Consider the following 12,277-nt stretch of genomic DNA (forward strand, 5'->3'; position numbering starts at 1 on the left):
AAAATAAAAAAATTATAAACATTGGATTACTGCTATAACCATTTGCAGGATCACTTTATACTAATTTAAAACCAATTCTAATTTTCATTATAGACATAGAAAGCCCTGTGTGTATTTCACAATTTGTGGCCTGGCATAGATCTGACCTGTGTTTTCTCCTCCTCCTGCCCCTTCTCTTCTCCCTAAACTTGCTCTCCTTGTCCTTAACAATAACTCTTCCCCAACTAACTGTTCCCTATGGTTTTTCCCTCTGCTCACTCATACCAATACCCTCCCTAATTCCCTTTATCCTTCCTTCTCTCTTCCTTTTCACCTGAAACCAGGATGAGCTGAAGAAATTGTATGGTCAATTGGAGGTCCACAAGACCAAGAAGATGACAGCAAACAACCCCCACCTGCAGAAGAAGCGCAGCTCTCGCCGCGGGCTGGGCCGGTCCATCATAAAGCGTATCACTGAGATCCCAGAGTCCATGAGCCGACAGTGCAGCCGTGATGGCAAAGAGGTCAACTTGGGCAGCAGGGATGTTACGCACGCCGAGTCCAGTAAGAGAGCGCCAGATACTTTTAGCGTAAATTACAAAGATCAACCAGTAAAGCAGCCTTCACCAGTGCTGCGTAAATCTCAAAGTGACTATGACTATGTAACCGATAAAGACCCCTCCTTGCACGACTCCATGTTAAGGGCGACTCTAGCTAAGAGATGCTCACAGCGCTCTGAGACAGACTCGTTGTATATGGCACCATTGGTCTGTAAGTCGGCCAGTGCCCAAAACCTTACAGTCGATAACAATCTCCTGCTTCCTGGACCTACCAAGCTACACAAGTCACTGAGTTTAGCGTCCAGTAAAACCCACAGTCTGGAAGACACCTCTCGGGTAGGCAGAGATACCCAAGGCGAGCAAGGGCAGTCCCAACAGGATGTCGCTATCAAGGACCAGACTTCAAGTGCCCTTGTGCAATCCCAGTCCTATGACAAGGCCGAAGTGTGTCCCTGGGAGCTTGCGGAGGAACGCCCTGCCAACAAGAACCAGCCACACGTTACCTTTGCTCCCTCTGAGGAAGAACCAGAGAGCCCAGAGGGTTTATCATCACCAATACTGAAACATATTTGCCCCTGGGACCATTTACCAGTTCCTACCCCAGCAGAAAGTCCTGCTGGGGATTCACAAGGCGGAGAGGCAGAATGTGAGTCCCCGAGACCCCAGGCTCCCATCTCCGCTAGTGTACCTGGGTCCCCAAAGAACATGCGGGTCTTCTCCTTCCGCACTTCCACCCAGAAATGGCTCTCTGTAAAATCTTTCGTAGGATCTGTGGATGCAAGTATCAAGGAAAAAGACAAAAAGGAGACAGCAGGAGATACGGTTAAGAAACTGGACTCAATATCACAAAAAAGCCAGGGGAGTGTAGCCACCATCGCCGTTATCGCAGCATTAAAATTAAAAACTCCAACCATTTCAAGCGCAGAAGTGAAATCACAAAGTGTTTCAAACTTGGAGAAGAAATATAATGTTTCAAGCATAGACAAAAGGACACAGCAAAAAAGAAGTATGACAACAGTAGATGTGAAACCTGCCCTCGTGAAACAGGCTGCAATCAGACTGTCCTCAAGTGATTCCTCTGAAAGAAGTCCCAGGAGAATAGTGGTTGTACAGTCCACTGTCTATCCTTGGGAGTCAGAGGACATGCAAAAGGACAGTGTGTATGAAAATGTGTTCATCTCAAGGGAAAACACTGCACATAGCACAGCTAAGACTCCTTCCACTCACAGAAGGGGTTGCCAAATTAGGCCTGCTCTGAGTGTTGCCCAATCAGATATTTGCCCATGGGATGTTCCTGCTTCCTCCCAGCAAGCCCCACAGAGACAACAAAGCATCATAGCAGACATCTGCCCGTGGGAGGTGGAGGAACCAGAGGAGGATCCAAAGGCGCCTGCACGTGTCAGTGTATGTCCTTGGGAATCAGAAGAAGTATTGAAAAGACAGGAGAGTATCCAGGGAGAAGTATGCCCTTCGGAAGCTAGTGTTTCCGCCATCCCAATTACCTCAGCGTCCAACCAGTCTGAGAAGAAATCAGAGGGTCTGAACAAGAAACCAACAGATGTATGTCCTTGGGAAACCGATGAAACCCCACAGATTTCTCAAGGCCTAAAACCCCAAGAGAGTGTACGGGTTGATGTCTGCCCTTGGGATGTGGGGGATTCCTTCCCTGAAAAAGTAAAGGTGGCGATTATTTATGAAAATGTTCATCCGCAGGAGAACAAGGGATTGCATAAGGCGCCACCAAAATGTCAGGAGACAATACATGCAAATGTCTGTCCATGGGAATCTGAAGAGACCCCAAAATCCCAAGACGGTGTACGGGAGAATGTCTGTCCTTGGGAATCAACGGACACGCCAAGCATTGGGAAGCAAGATGTACAAACAAAAAGCACAGAGCAACCTAAATCTACCCCTGAAAAACAAAGTGTTCCCATAGCGAAAGCATGTCCATGGGAATTCCCTGACCCACCGAAAGACTTGACAGTACTTTGTCCTTGGGAAAAGGAGGAGAGTCCAATGCCACCCATAGCCATAAAGATCACCAAAGGATCATTTTCCCAGGAGACCACTGTTGCAAAAAACAATATTTGTCCATGGGACATTGGAGACCAAGAAGAGACAGAAGGAAAAGACAGCCCTTGTACAAATGTTTGTCCTTGGGAAACCCAAGGCAGAACTCAAGCTGATCCAAAAAAGACTGACAGCGTTCAAGTAAATATTTGTCCTTGGGAGACTGAGAAACCAGAGCAGCAAGAAAGCACTCCGGCTATTGTCTCCATAGAAACAGGAAAGACTAAAAGACCAGACAGCGCTCTGGCAGATGTTTGTCCTTGGGAAACAGGGGCAACTGATGAGCCAGACAAGACAAAAAGACGAGATGGCACTCAAACGGACATTGGTCCATGGGAAACTGAGGATCCAAAAAAGACAGAGGAGAAAGATGGTGTCAAAGTTGATGTTTGTCCTTGGGAAACTGGAGAGACTGAAAAGACAAATGGACAAGACAGTACTAAAGCAGATATCTCCAAGGAAACACAAAAAGAGAAAAGACGAGATAGTGTTCGAGTTAATATTTGTCCTTGGGACACTGATGTCCCCGAAGAACCAGAAAAGATGAAAAAGCAAGACGGTGTTCGGGCAGATGTTTGTCCATGGGAAACTGGTCCATCTGAAGAGTCAGAAAAGACTAAAAGCCAGGACAGCACTAAGGCAGACATTTGTCCATTGGAAACTGGCCCAGCTGAAGAGTCAGAAAATACTAAAAGCCAGGATAGCACCAAGGCAGACATTTGTCCATGGGAAACTGGTCCAGCTGAAGAGTCAGAAAAGACAAAAAGCCAGGACAGCACCAAGGCAGACATTCTTCCATGGGAAACTGGTCCAGCTGAAGAGTCGGAAAAGACTAAAAGCCAGGACAGCACCAAGGCAGACATTTGTCCATGGGAAACTGGTCCAGCTGAAGAGTCAGAAAAGACTAAAAGCCAGGACAGCACCAAGGCAGACATTTGTCCATGGGAAACTGGTCCATCTGAAGAGTCAGAAAAGACTAAAAGCCAGGACAGCACTAAGGCAGACATTTGTCCATGGGAAACTGGTCCAGCTGAAGAGTCAGAAAAGACAAAAAGCCAGGACAGCACCAAGGCAGACATTCTTCCATGGGAAACTGGTCCAGCTGAAGAGTCAGAAAAGACAAAAAGCCAGGACAGCACCAAGGCAGACATTCTTCCATGGGAAACTGGTCCAGCTGAAGAGTCAGAAAAGACTAAAAGCCAGGACAGCACCAAGGCAGACATTTGTCCATGGGAAACTGGTCCAGCTGAAGAGTCAGAAAAGACAAAAAGCCAGGACAGCACCAAGGCAGACATTTGTCCATGGGAAACTGGTCCAGCTGAAGAGTCGGAAAAGACTAAAAGCCAGGACAGCACCAAGGCAGACATTTGTCCTTGGGAAACTGGTCCAGCTGAAGAGTCAGAAAAGACTAAAAGCCAGGACAGCACCAAGGCAGACATTTGTCCATGGGAAACTGGTCCAGCTGAAGAGTCAGAAAAGTCAGAAAAGACTAAAAGCCAGGACAGCACCAAGGCAGACATTTGTCCTTGGGAAACTGGTCCAGCTGAAGTGTTAGAAAATACAAAAAGCCAGGACAGCACCAAGGCAGACATTTGTCCTTGGGAAACTGGTCCAGCTGAAGAGTCGGAAAAGACTAAAAGCCAGGACAGCACCAAGGCAGACATTTGTCCATGGGAAACTGGTCCAGCTGAAGAGTCAGAAAAGACTAAAAGCCAGGACAGCACCAAGGCAGACATTTGTCCATGGGAAACTGGTCCAGCTGAAGAGTCAGAAAAGTCAGAAAAGACTAAAAGCCAGGACAGCACCAAGGCAGACATTTGTCCTTGGGAAACTGGTCCAGCTGAAGAGTCAGAAAATACAAAAAGCCAGGACAGCAACAAGGCAGACATTTGTCCATGGGAAACTGGTCCAGCTGAAGAGTCAGAAAATACTAAAAACCAGCAAAGCACCAAGGCAGACATTTGTCCATGGGAGACCAGGGATCCTATTGAACCAGAGAAGATAAAAAAGCAAGAAAGTGTTCGAGAAGACGTTTGCTCATGGGAAACTGATGAACCAGAAAAGTCTGCAGAGAAAGAGGAAACTATGATTGCCAGTGGCATACAGGACATCACAGAGACCCAGGGTGCACTCTCTATGGAAGAGGGTGACGCTGCAGAACCTGTAGCCGGCAGCACACAGACGGCAGAGGCAGCCAAAGCTAACATGCCCCTGGCTCGGCGTGATGCTATGTGCCCTTGGGAGATGGAAGGGACCAAATCCCCATCATCCCCGTCATCCATCACAGAACACGACAATAACTCTGACGTTTTTACATGGGAGCCTGAAAACATTCTTGAAGAGGAAGAGGAAGAGGAGGAAGACGATGCCGAGAGTGCTGCTGAAGCCTTCGTCTTCCCATCCGACTTGTAAACGCCAAGACTGTCAATTACTGGCTAAAACAAGAATGGTCTCAGTGGGTTGTTGCGCCCGATTCACTGACTGGGTCACTGTGCAAAGCTGTCCCATAGCAGGGACATGAATCGGACATGACCTCTGCACACCTGAATGTAGCAAAGGCCCCTGGACTGTCCATCCATAACACTCCCCAGAAAAACACTGCTCCACAAGCAATACGCCCCTGGGCCAGGATCTGCAAATGCTCTGCCCACCAGAGGTACATTTACGCTCCCAGGTTCTCAATCAGAGAAAGCTTCTGGATGCAGTCCCTCTTCTTCTTACCACTTTGACCCCTTTTAGAAATGTATATTGTTTTCGGTCTTTCTGTGTTTAAGTGACAATGGGCTCTTCTGTATCACACAGTTAAAACCCCATCGCCATGGCTGTGAAAGGTTGACAATGTGTTCAAATAACAGCCTGAGCTTGACGAAGCTGGCGATAACTCCTTATAGACACACAAGGAAATAATCTACACCAGACCAGTGCTCCTTCAGGTTAACCTGTAAGCACATCCAGCATTTTTGTAAATCACTGATTACAATGGTGGTGATGCATGTCCTTTTGTTGCCTGCTATAAACACATTCCAAACAATTTAAGGACAGCTTTCCAGCTGTAATATAAATCTGTGCTTTTTCAAAGTCAATTGTGTCAATTACAAAGTCGTGGCTACAAGGATATCAAATGTAATGTCAGTAATGTGGATCAACAACATGATCATGTCCGCCACAGACGCAGAGCTAATATTAATAATACATCTAACTTTAACAGAGAACTTAAATCATACTAATTCAATACTGACTTGTGAAGAACTAGCTATGATCTCTTCTTTTGAATCATTTACAATACCAATTTTATTAAAGAAGAATAAATACATGAATTAATATTTAAAAATGTTAAAAAGGTAGATCTACACTTTGAGGAGAATGCAAGACCAAACCTTTATTCACATTATTTTTTTAAAGCATACAACTCAATTTGGAAACAGTTGCCCTAAAAATAACTGCACCCCAGTATAGTCCTGCTAAAACTGTACATAAGGCCATTGTCATTGATTTATTCACCATTTCCATGCTTTATTTACCAAATGTATCCATCCATCTTGGCCACATCTCTGCATTCAGTGGAAATTAAAGTTTGTGCGGTGGTGATATCATGTTATTCGCAATGGACTGACTTCGTTTTGTGAGCGTTTTTTGAATGGGTGTGCTGTCTTTTTGTTAAGTAGAATGAAACACCATCATTACACAATGCATCCTTTTTGTATGCAAGTTGAAAGTGATTTCTGTTGAGATTTGAGTTATTTTTGTATGTATTGCCTATGAAAAGTACAGATTATTCGGATATAAAATGTACATTCACTGAAATCAAAAAAGGTATGAAAAAAGAGATGTGACATTTTATTTTTGTATTCTTTAAATTAACATGTAATATATTCACCATTGAAATAAACCATACAATCTGTACAGATCTGGACAATATGGATTATTATTGTTTTAGATGTAACGAACAACAGTGCATTTTTAAAATGGAATGTTCATTTTAACAGTTGATTTTGAGTCTGTACGTGTTGGCCCAGAATAACAGCTCCCACCTGTGGTCTATTTGTGCCACTGCACAGCCTTAGGCTTGGGCACTTCATAGTTGAGCCCCTCGAATTCCTCGCCTGGCTTGAGCTCCGGGCCAGGGATCATAACAGTCTGAAACGGAGGAAATAAAAGCCAGTGAGCAGAAATTACAACCAGACAAATGGGTGCTCATATTAGCTTGTGTGTACCATACTAAGAACACTGAGTGAGGAAATCTAAGGCCAGTCCTAAAACTGTCTGAGACAAAACACATATGGTAAATAAGTTGCAGTACATTACAAATCATTTAAAGTCCATTCAGGTAATGAACTGTAAATGTATTCAGGTATTTCATTAGTCATCTAATAACTTTCTAATCAACCCTTTGGTAAACAGTGTCAAAGGGGCACATCACCACTTTTTAACCTCATTCATTTGTGAAGTGGCCCTTTAATCAGAAAACTTGCTATAGACTCATATGAAAGGTCACCTTGACGATGGGTTCCGTCACTGGGGCCCAGGCTGGTACTATCTTGCCATGTAACCTCCACATGCCGTAATGGTTGACGAGGTGCCTCTCCAGAACCAGGTACTCCAGCACATCCCTGGGCTCCTCTTCGCTCCCCATCATTAGTCTGCCGAAGCGGTCGTAGACGGCCAAGGACTAACCCCCAGAACAGACAGGTTAACAATTTAGGAATGATGTTAATTCAGGTAACACATCAAGGTAACACAACCCTTAGAGGATTACGGTGACACGAGGATGTAGCCATGAGTGGGACAGATTCAGGGGTCCAGAGAAGGTAGGGGGGAAAGGAGAAAAGAGAATGCGTTAAGAGAGAATTGGTTCACTCATTACTAATTGGTTCACTCTTTACTACTATGCTAATGCTATTGCAATGTGAACGTTTCAGTCTATAAATATAGCTAAAGCTAAGCATAGCGCCATTGTCTCCTTTTAATGTTTCAAAATGTGGGATTCCATAGTACCCAACCTGTGTGTTAAATACTTGTTTAACGGCTCATCGTGACACTATTCCAAAATTATGACAACCCTTTTCGGAGTGACACACTGTGTGTTTGCGACTGTCTGTCTCACCTGTCTGGAGTGCATGCGCACCGTAACCTGCCCAAACATGTTGCCTTTGCTGACCATGTCTGGACATCGGGCGTGCACCACCTTGGGCCTCCAGGGACTCCACGAAATGCCACCGCAGAGTCTTGTAGCGGTTCCCCCTCACCATCTCCTGAACAGGATGGACAGACAGTGAGCTAATGCCATCTAAGCTAAAAGAGCATCCCAAAGACAAAGACAAGTAACTTATAGGTTACAAGTATAATTAACATTTTATCATACTATTTCTTAGTAAAATACCTGGTCATTTCTGTACCGTAAAATTAAGTACAATAGGCTTGGGCAATAGAGACCACGTGAGGTCGGTATGTGCTAGCCCACTACTTATTACTAAGAAATGTCAAATAAATTATATCCAACTCAGGGCTGCAGCCATGCATTTGGTTTGCTAACTGGCTAGATGTCGTCAAGATCAAGCGTCTCGCTTACAGCAGGGACATTCAATTCCCTCCTGGATCAAGAGCCCGGTTGCCTAAATTGTTTTGAGCATTTAAAAACAGAGCCACATGTGTGCACTTGCATACCACAGTATGATACAGAAACGGTATGACAATCCATATGCCGCCCAACACTAAAGTGAAACCACACAAACACACTATTTGCAGCAGAAGCTGCCATTTTTATAACATCATGATAACACCGGGATTGTATCAGTGCAAATAGAACTGAGGATAAATATACATGGTGAAATAAACAACTGTTTATACAACACACAGGCTAACAGTTAAAGAAAGTGTACTGGTGATGGTGACAACTGCCTGAAGGAGGGAGAACATACAGGGTAACATCTTTCTGTCACAAGGGAGTGATACGCTTAAAAGAGCGACTGCCCCCAAAAAGCAACATCTTGATTTGATAGCGACCTGTGGCATCGATGAGCCAAAAATGTCAAAATTTACTAAAGTGTAAATAGGATTATTTCGGTCATAAAACAAGTCGTCTCAACCAAAACTGAGATTTGCGAGATAGCAAAAAATGGTATATCACGGAATAAAGGGTACTGTAACAGTTTTCCTTGGGTTGTGTTTATTTCAATCCTGCCCACATACCCAAAGCAGGCAGCACCCAAGTAATCATCAATTTTGAGCGAAGCTCCACACAACCAGATTTTAATGCCCGTAGTCAATTTGGTTTGACATTCGATATACCTATGGAGCTAGTTAGGGACCATCGGTAAAATACACACTGTACAGTACATTCAGAAAGTATTCAGACCCCTTGACTTTTTCAACATTTGAACAATTGATTAAATTGTTTTTTTCCCTTCAATCTACACAGAATACCTCATAATGACAAAGCAAAAACAGGTTCAGAAGTTTTTGCAAGTGTATTAAAAATAAAAAGCTGAAATATCACATTTACATAAGTATTCAGACCCTTTACTCAGTTGAAGCACCTTTGGCAGCGATTACAGCCTCGAGTCTTCTTGGGTATGACGCTACAAGCTTGGCAATCCTGTATTTGGGGACTTTCTCCCATTTTTCTCTGCAGATCTTCTCAAGACCTGTCAGGTTGGATGGGGAGCATCACTGCACAGCTATTGTCAGGTCTCTCCAGAGAGGTTTGATCAGGTTCAAGTCCGGGCTCTGGCTGGGCCACTCAGGACATTCAGAAACTTGTCCCGAAGCCACTCCTGCGCTGTCTTGGCTGTGTGCTTTGGGTCGTTGTCCTATTGGAAGTGAACCTTTGCTCCAGTCTGAGGTCCTGAATGCTCTGGAGAAGGTTTCCATCAAGGATATCTGTACTTTCCCCCGTTCATCTTTCCCTCTATCTTGACTTGTCTCCCAGTCCCTGCAGCTGAAAAACAACCCCACAGCATGCTGCCACCACCATGCTTCACCGTAGGGAGGGGGCCAGGTTTCCTCCAGATGTGACGCTTGTGCCAAAGAGTTCAAGCTTGGTTTCATCAGACCCGAGAGTCTTGTTTCTCATGGTCTGAGAGTCCTTCAGGCAAACTCCAAGCGGGCTGTCATGTGCCTTTTACTGAGGAGTGGCTTCCGTCTGGCCACTCTACCATAAAGGCCTGATTGGTCGAGTGCTGCAGAGTTGGTTGTCCTTCTGGAAGGTTCTCCCAGCTCCACAGAGGAACTCTGGAGCTTTGTCAGAGTGACCTTCAGGTTCTTGATCACCTCCCTGACCAACGCCCTTCTCCCCCGATTACTCAGTTTGACCAGGAGGCTAGCTCTAGGAATAATCTTGGTGGTTCCAAACTTCTTCCATTTAAGAATGATGGAGTCCACTGTGTTCTTAGGGACCTTTAATGCTGCAGACATTTTTGGTACCTTTCCCAGGTCTGTGCCTGGACACAATCCGGTCTCGGGAGCTCTACAGACAATTCCTTCGACCTCATGGTATGGTTTTTGCTCTGATATACACTGTCAACTGTGGGACCTTATATAGACAGGTGTGTGCCTTTCCAAATCATATCCAATCAATTGAATTTACCACAGGTGAACTCCAATCAAGTTGTACAAACATCGCAAGGATGATCAATGGAAACAGGATGCATCTGAGCTCAATTTCAATTATTATTATTTTTTTATGTTTTGGCTTTGTCGTTATGGGGTATTGTGTGTAGATTGATGAGAAAAATATATATAATCAATTTTAGAATAAGGCTGTAATGTAACAAAATGTGGAAAAGGTAAAGGGGTCTGAATACTTTCCGAATGCAATGTACATGGGACAATATTTTAAATGTCAATAGCTCTTTATTTCAATAACAAACTATAAATTGTAGAAATTGATATACAAATATTAAAAGCATTTGAGACATCTAAAAGATGCGCAATATGAAAATATTGTCCCCTTTACATTGTGTAATTTAGTGACGGTCCCTAACTAGCCCCAGAGATAGGCTATCCAATGTCAAACCAACTTCGCCACGGACACACTAGTTAGCTGAAGCTAATTGGCAAAAGAAGTTGGTTAGCACTAGCTAGCCTAGGTGACTTCAAGACAAGACCTGGTTAGACTGTTTCAAGTTATCTAGAAGGCCGACTAACTGTGTACTGTTTTGGCAGAGTGAATGTACAAACACTTACCATGTGCGAACACACAAAAGACACCCACATTAACCCCCCCGCTGCATTTTCTTAATGACCAAGCCGAAAAACTAGGCCAAATCAGGTAGTTCAGATTGACAAACAAGATTAGCATAAACAGACTTTCACAGCAAGCTATATATCAGTGAAAGGAATATATCCATTATGACCAGTGAGTCACTATCTCACTTCCATTAGAAATGCCTCACTAGAATAACTTGGGACACCACCCACCCCTTTCACAGATCATCTTTGCCTGGTAGCCAAGAGTGTAAGCAGGATAGGGAGCAGTTGATTTGGGTCATATGAGAGTGAGTGCATCTCTTACTGTGTGAGAGCGTTGTGCGCGTCAACGAAGATCTCCTGAGCTTTCACTGGGAACACCTTTGTGGTGAACTCAGCGTCATGCTCTTTGATCTTGCGTATCCTGCAGTGGAGAGAAGGTTTGGTGTTCTCACTTTAAACGAACTACAACTTTTAAGCCTTCATAAACCCTTTATAAGGCTTTCATGAATGGACTATAAAATCTTTATAAGTTTGTTTAAAGTGTGATCGGGTTTGTTTCAACGCCAAAGACGTTAATGCAATATAAGAGACAAATAGGTACTCAGTCTAAGTCTAATGGAGAGTAAGAATATCTAACAAGTACATGACAGACAGTCTTTGCTTGCTGGGAGTATTTGAGTGTGTGTGAAAGATAAGGAACAATCACTCAATATCCTACAAAAATATAAATGTTAGAGTGTGACCCAGGAAGACTGTCTTACGCTAGCTGGGAGGCTAACTGATCTGCTCTGTGCGCTGTTTCAGGCCCTCTTTCGACAGACTGGAGAGACGAGCATCACCTTCTGGGGGGATATAGGGGTCAAACACTCCCGCTGTGGTAGTGGAAAGGAGAGAGATATTGGTTATTGTGACTACGTATATTATAAGCTTCATTGTAACAGTGGCAACCCTCTTAACTTTGATTCTGTGTACAACAAATGGAAGGTTTGAACTTTACGATAACCATAATGCATATGGCTGATACTGTACCGGTCTAGCTCGCTTTGAGAACAAGTCTACAACATATCTTCTCAAAATGGCTGCCAGTCTTACACTACTGCTGATATGCAGTAATCAGCAGTAGTGTCAGACTGTCTGACATTTTGAGAAGTGTATACGCACATAAACAGGTCTGTACCAGTGCAGGCGATGTTGATGTCTCTCTCCATGTACTCCTGCCTTAGGACAACACCTGCCGCTCTGGCTTTTGCCTCCTGATCTGCCGACGCTGCTGCCTTTCCTTTTACCCCCACTGCGGGGGGAACGAAGTAGCGCTTCTTGGTCCTTATCGGGACAACAAAGGGCAGGGGATACCGTACCTCCAGCGAAGCCTCTGCATTCTGCATGAGGGAAAAGCAGGTGGATTAGATAAGAAATCATGGAGTACCAGTCTATGCATAAAGGTTATAGCAGAATTTGTTAATGTGGTTTGCAATTCA

At 44.2% G+C, this 12,277-nt stretch overlaps 1 protein-coding gene and 1 pseudogene across 3 annotated transcripts in view; one reads left to right on the forward strand and one right to left on the reverse strand.

The window, feature by feature from the left end:
- The window catches only part of LOC110495124 (putative G protein-coupled receptor 179), a 23,438-nt gene extending 16,922 nt beyond the window's left edge, over positions 1 to 6,516 (forward strand). For both annotated transcript variants that reach the window (XM_021570464.3, XM_090204722.1), the window contains one exon: positions 324 to 6,516. In XM_021570464.3, coding sequence (XP_021426139.3) covers positions 324 to 5,021 — 4,698 coding nt within the window. In that variant the 3' untranslated portion in view covers positions 5,022 to 6,516. The remainder of the gene's footprint in view (positions 1 to 323) is intronic.
- On the reverse strand, positions 6,445 to 11,676 carry LOC110495125 (large ribosomal subunit protein mL45-like; annotated as a pseudogene). The gene is made up of 5 exons (XR_016487717.1): positions 11,561 to 11,676; positions 11,122 to 11,220; positions 7,714 to 7,861; positions 7,105 to 7,278; positions 6,445 to 6,746 (listed from the first exon to the last, which is right to left on the reverse strand). The product of XR_016487717.1 is annotated as a large ribosomal subunit protein mL45-like (transcript).
- Between the last annotated feature and the right edge of the window lie 601 nt (positions 11,677 to 12,277).

The sequence above is a fragment of the Oncorhynchus mykiss genome, chromosome 17 (genome assembly GCF_057628025.1).
Source record: "Oncorhynchus mykiss isolate SJ-2025 chromosome 17, ASM5762802v1, whole genome shotgun sequence".
NCBI lineage: Eukaryota > Metazoa > Chordata > Actinopteri > Salmoniformes > Salmonidae > Oncorhynchus > Oncorhynchus mykiss.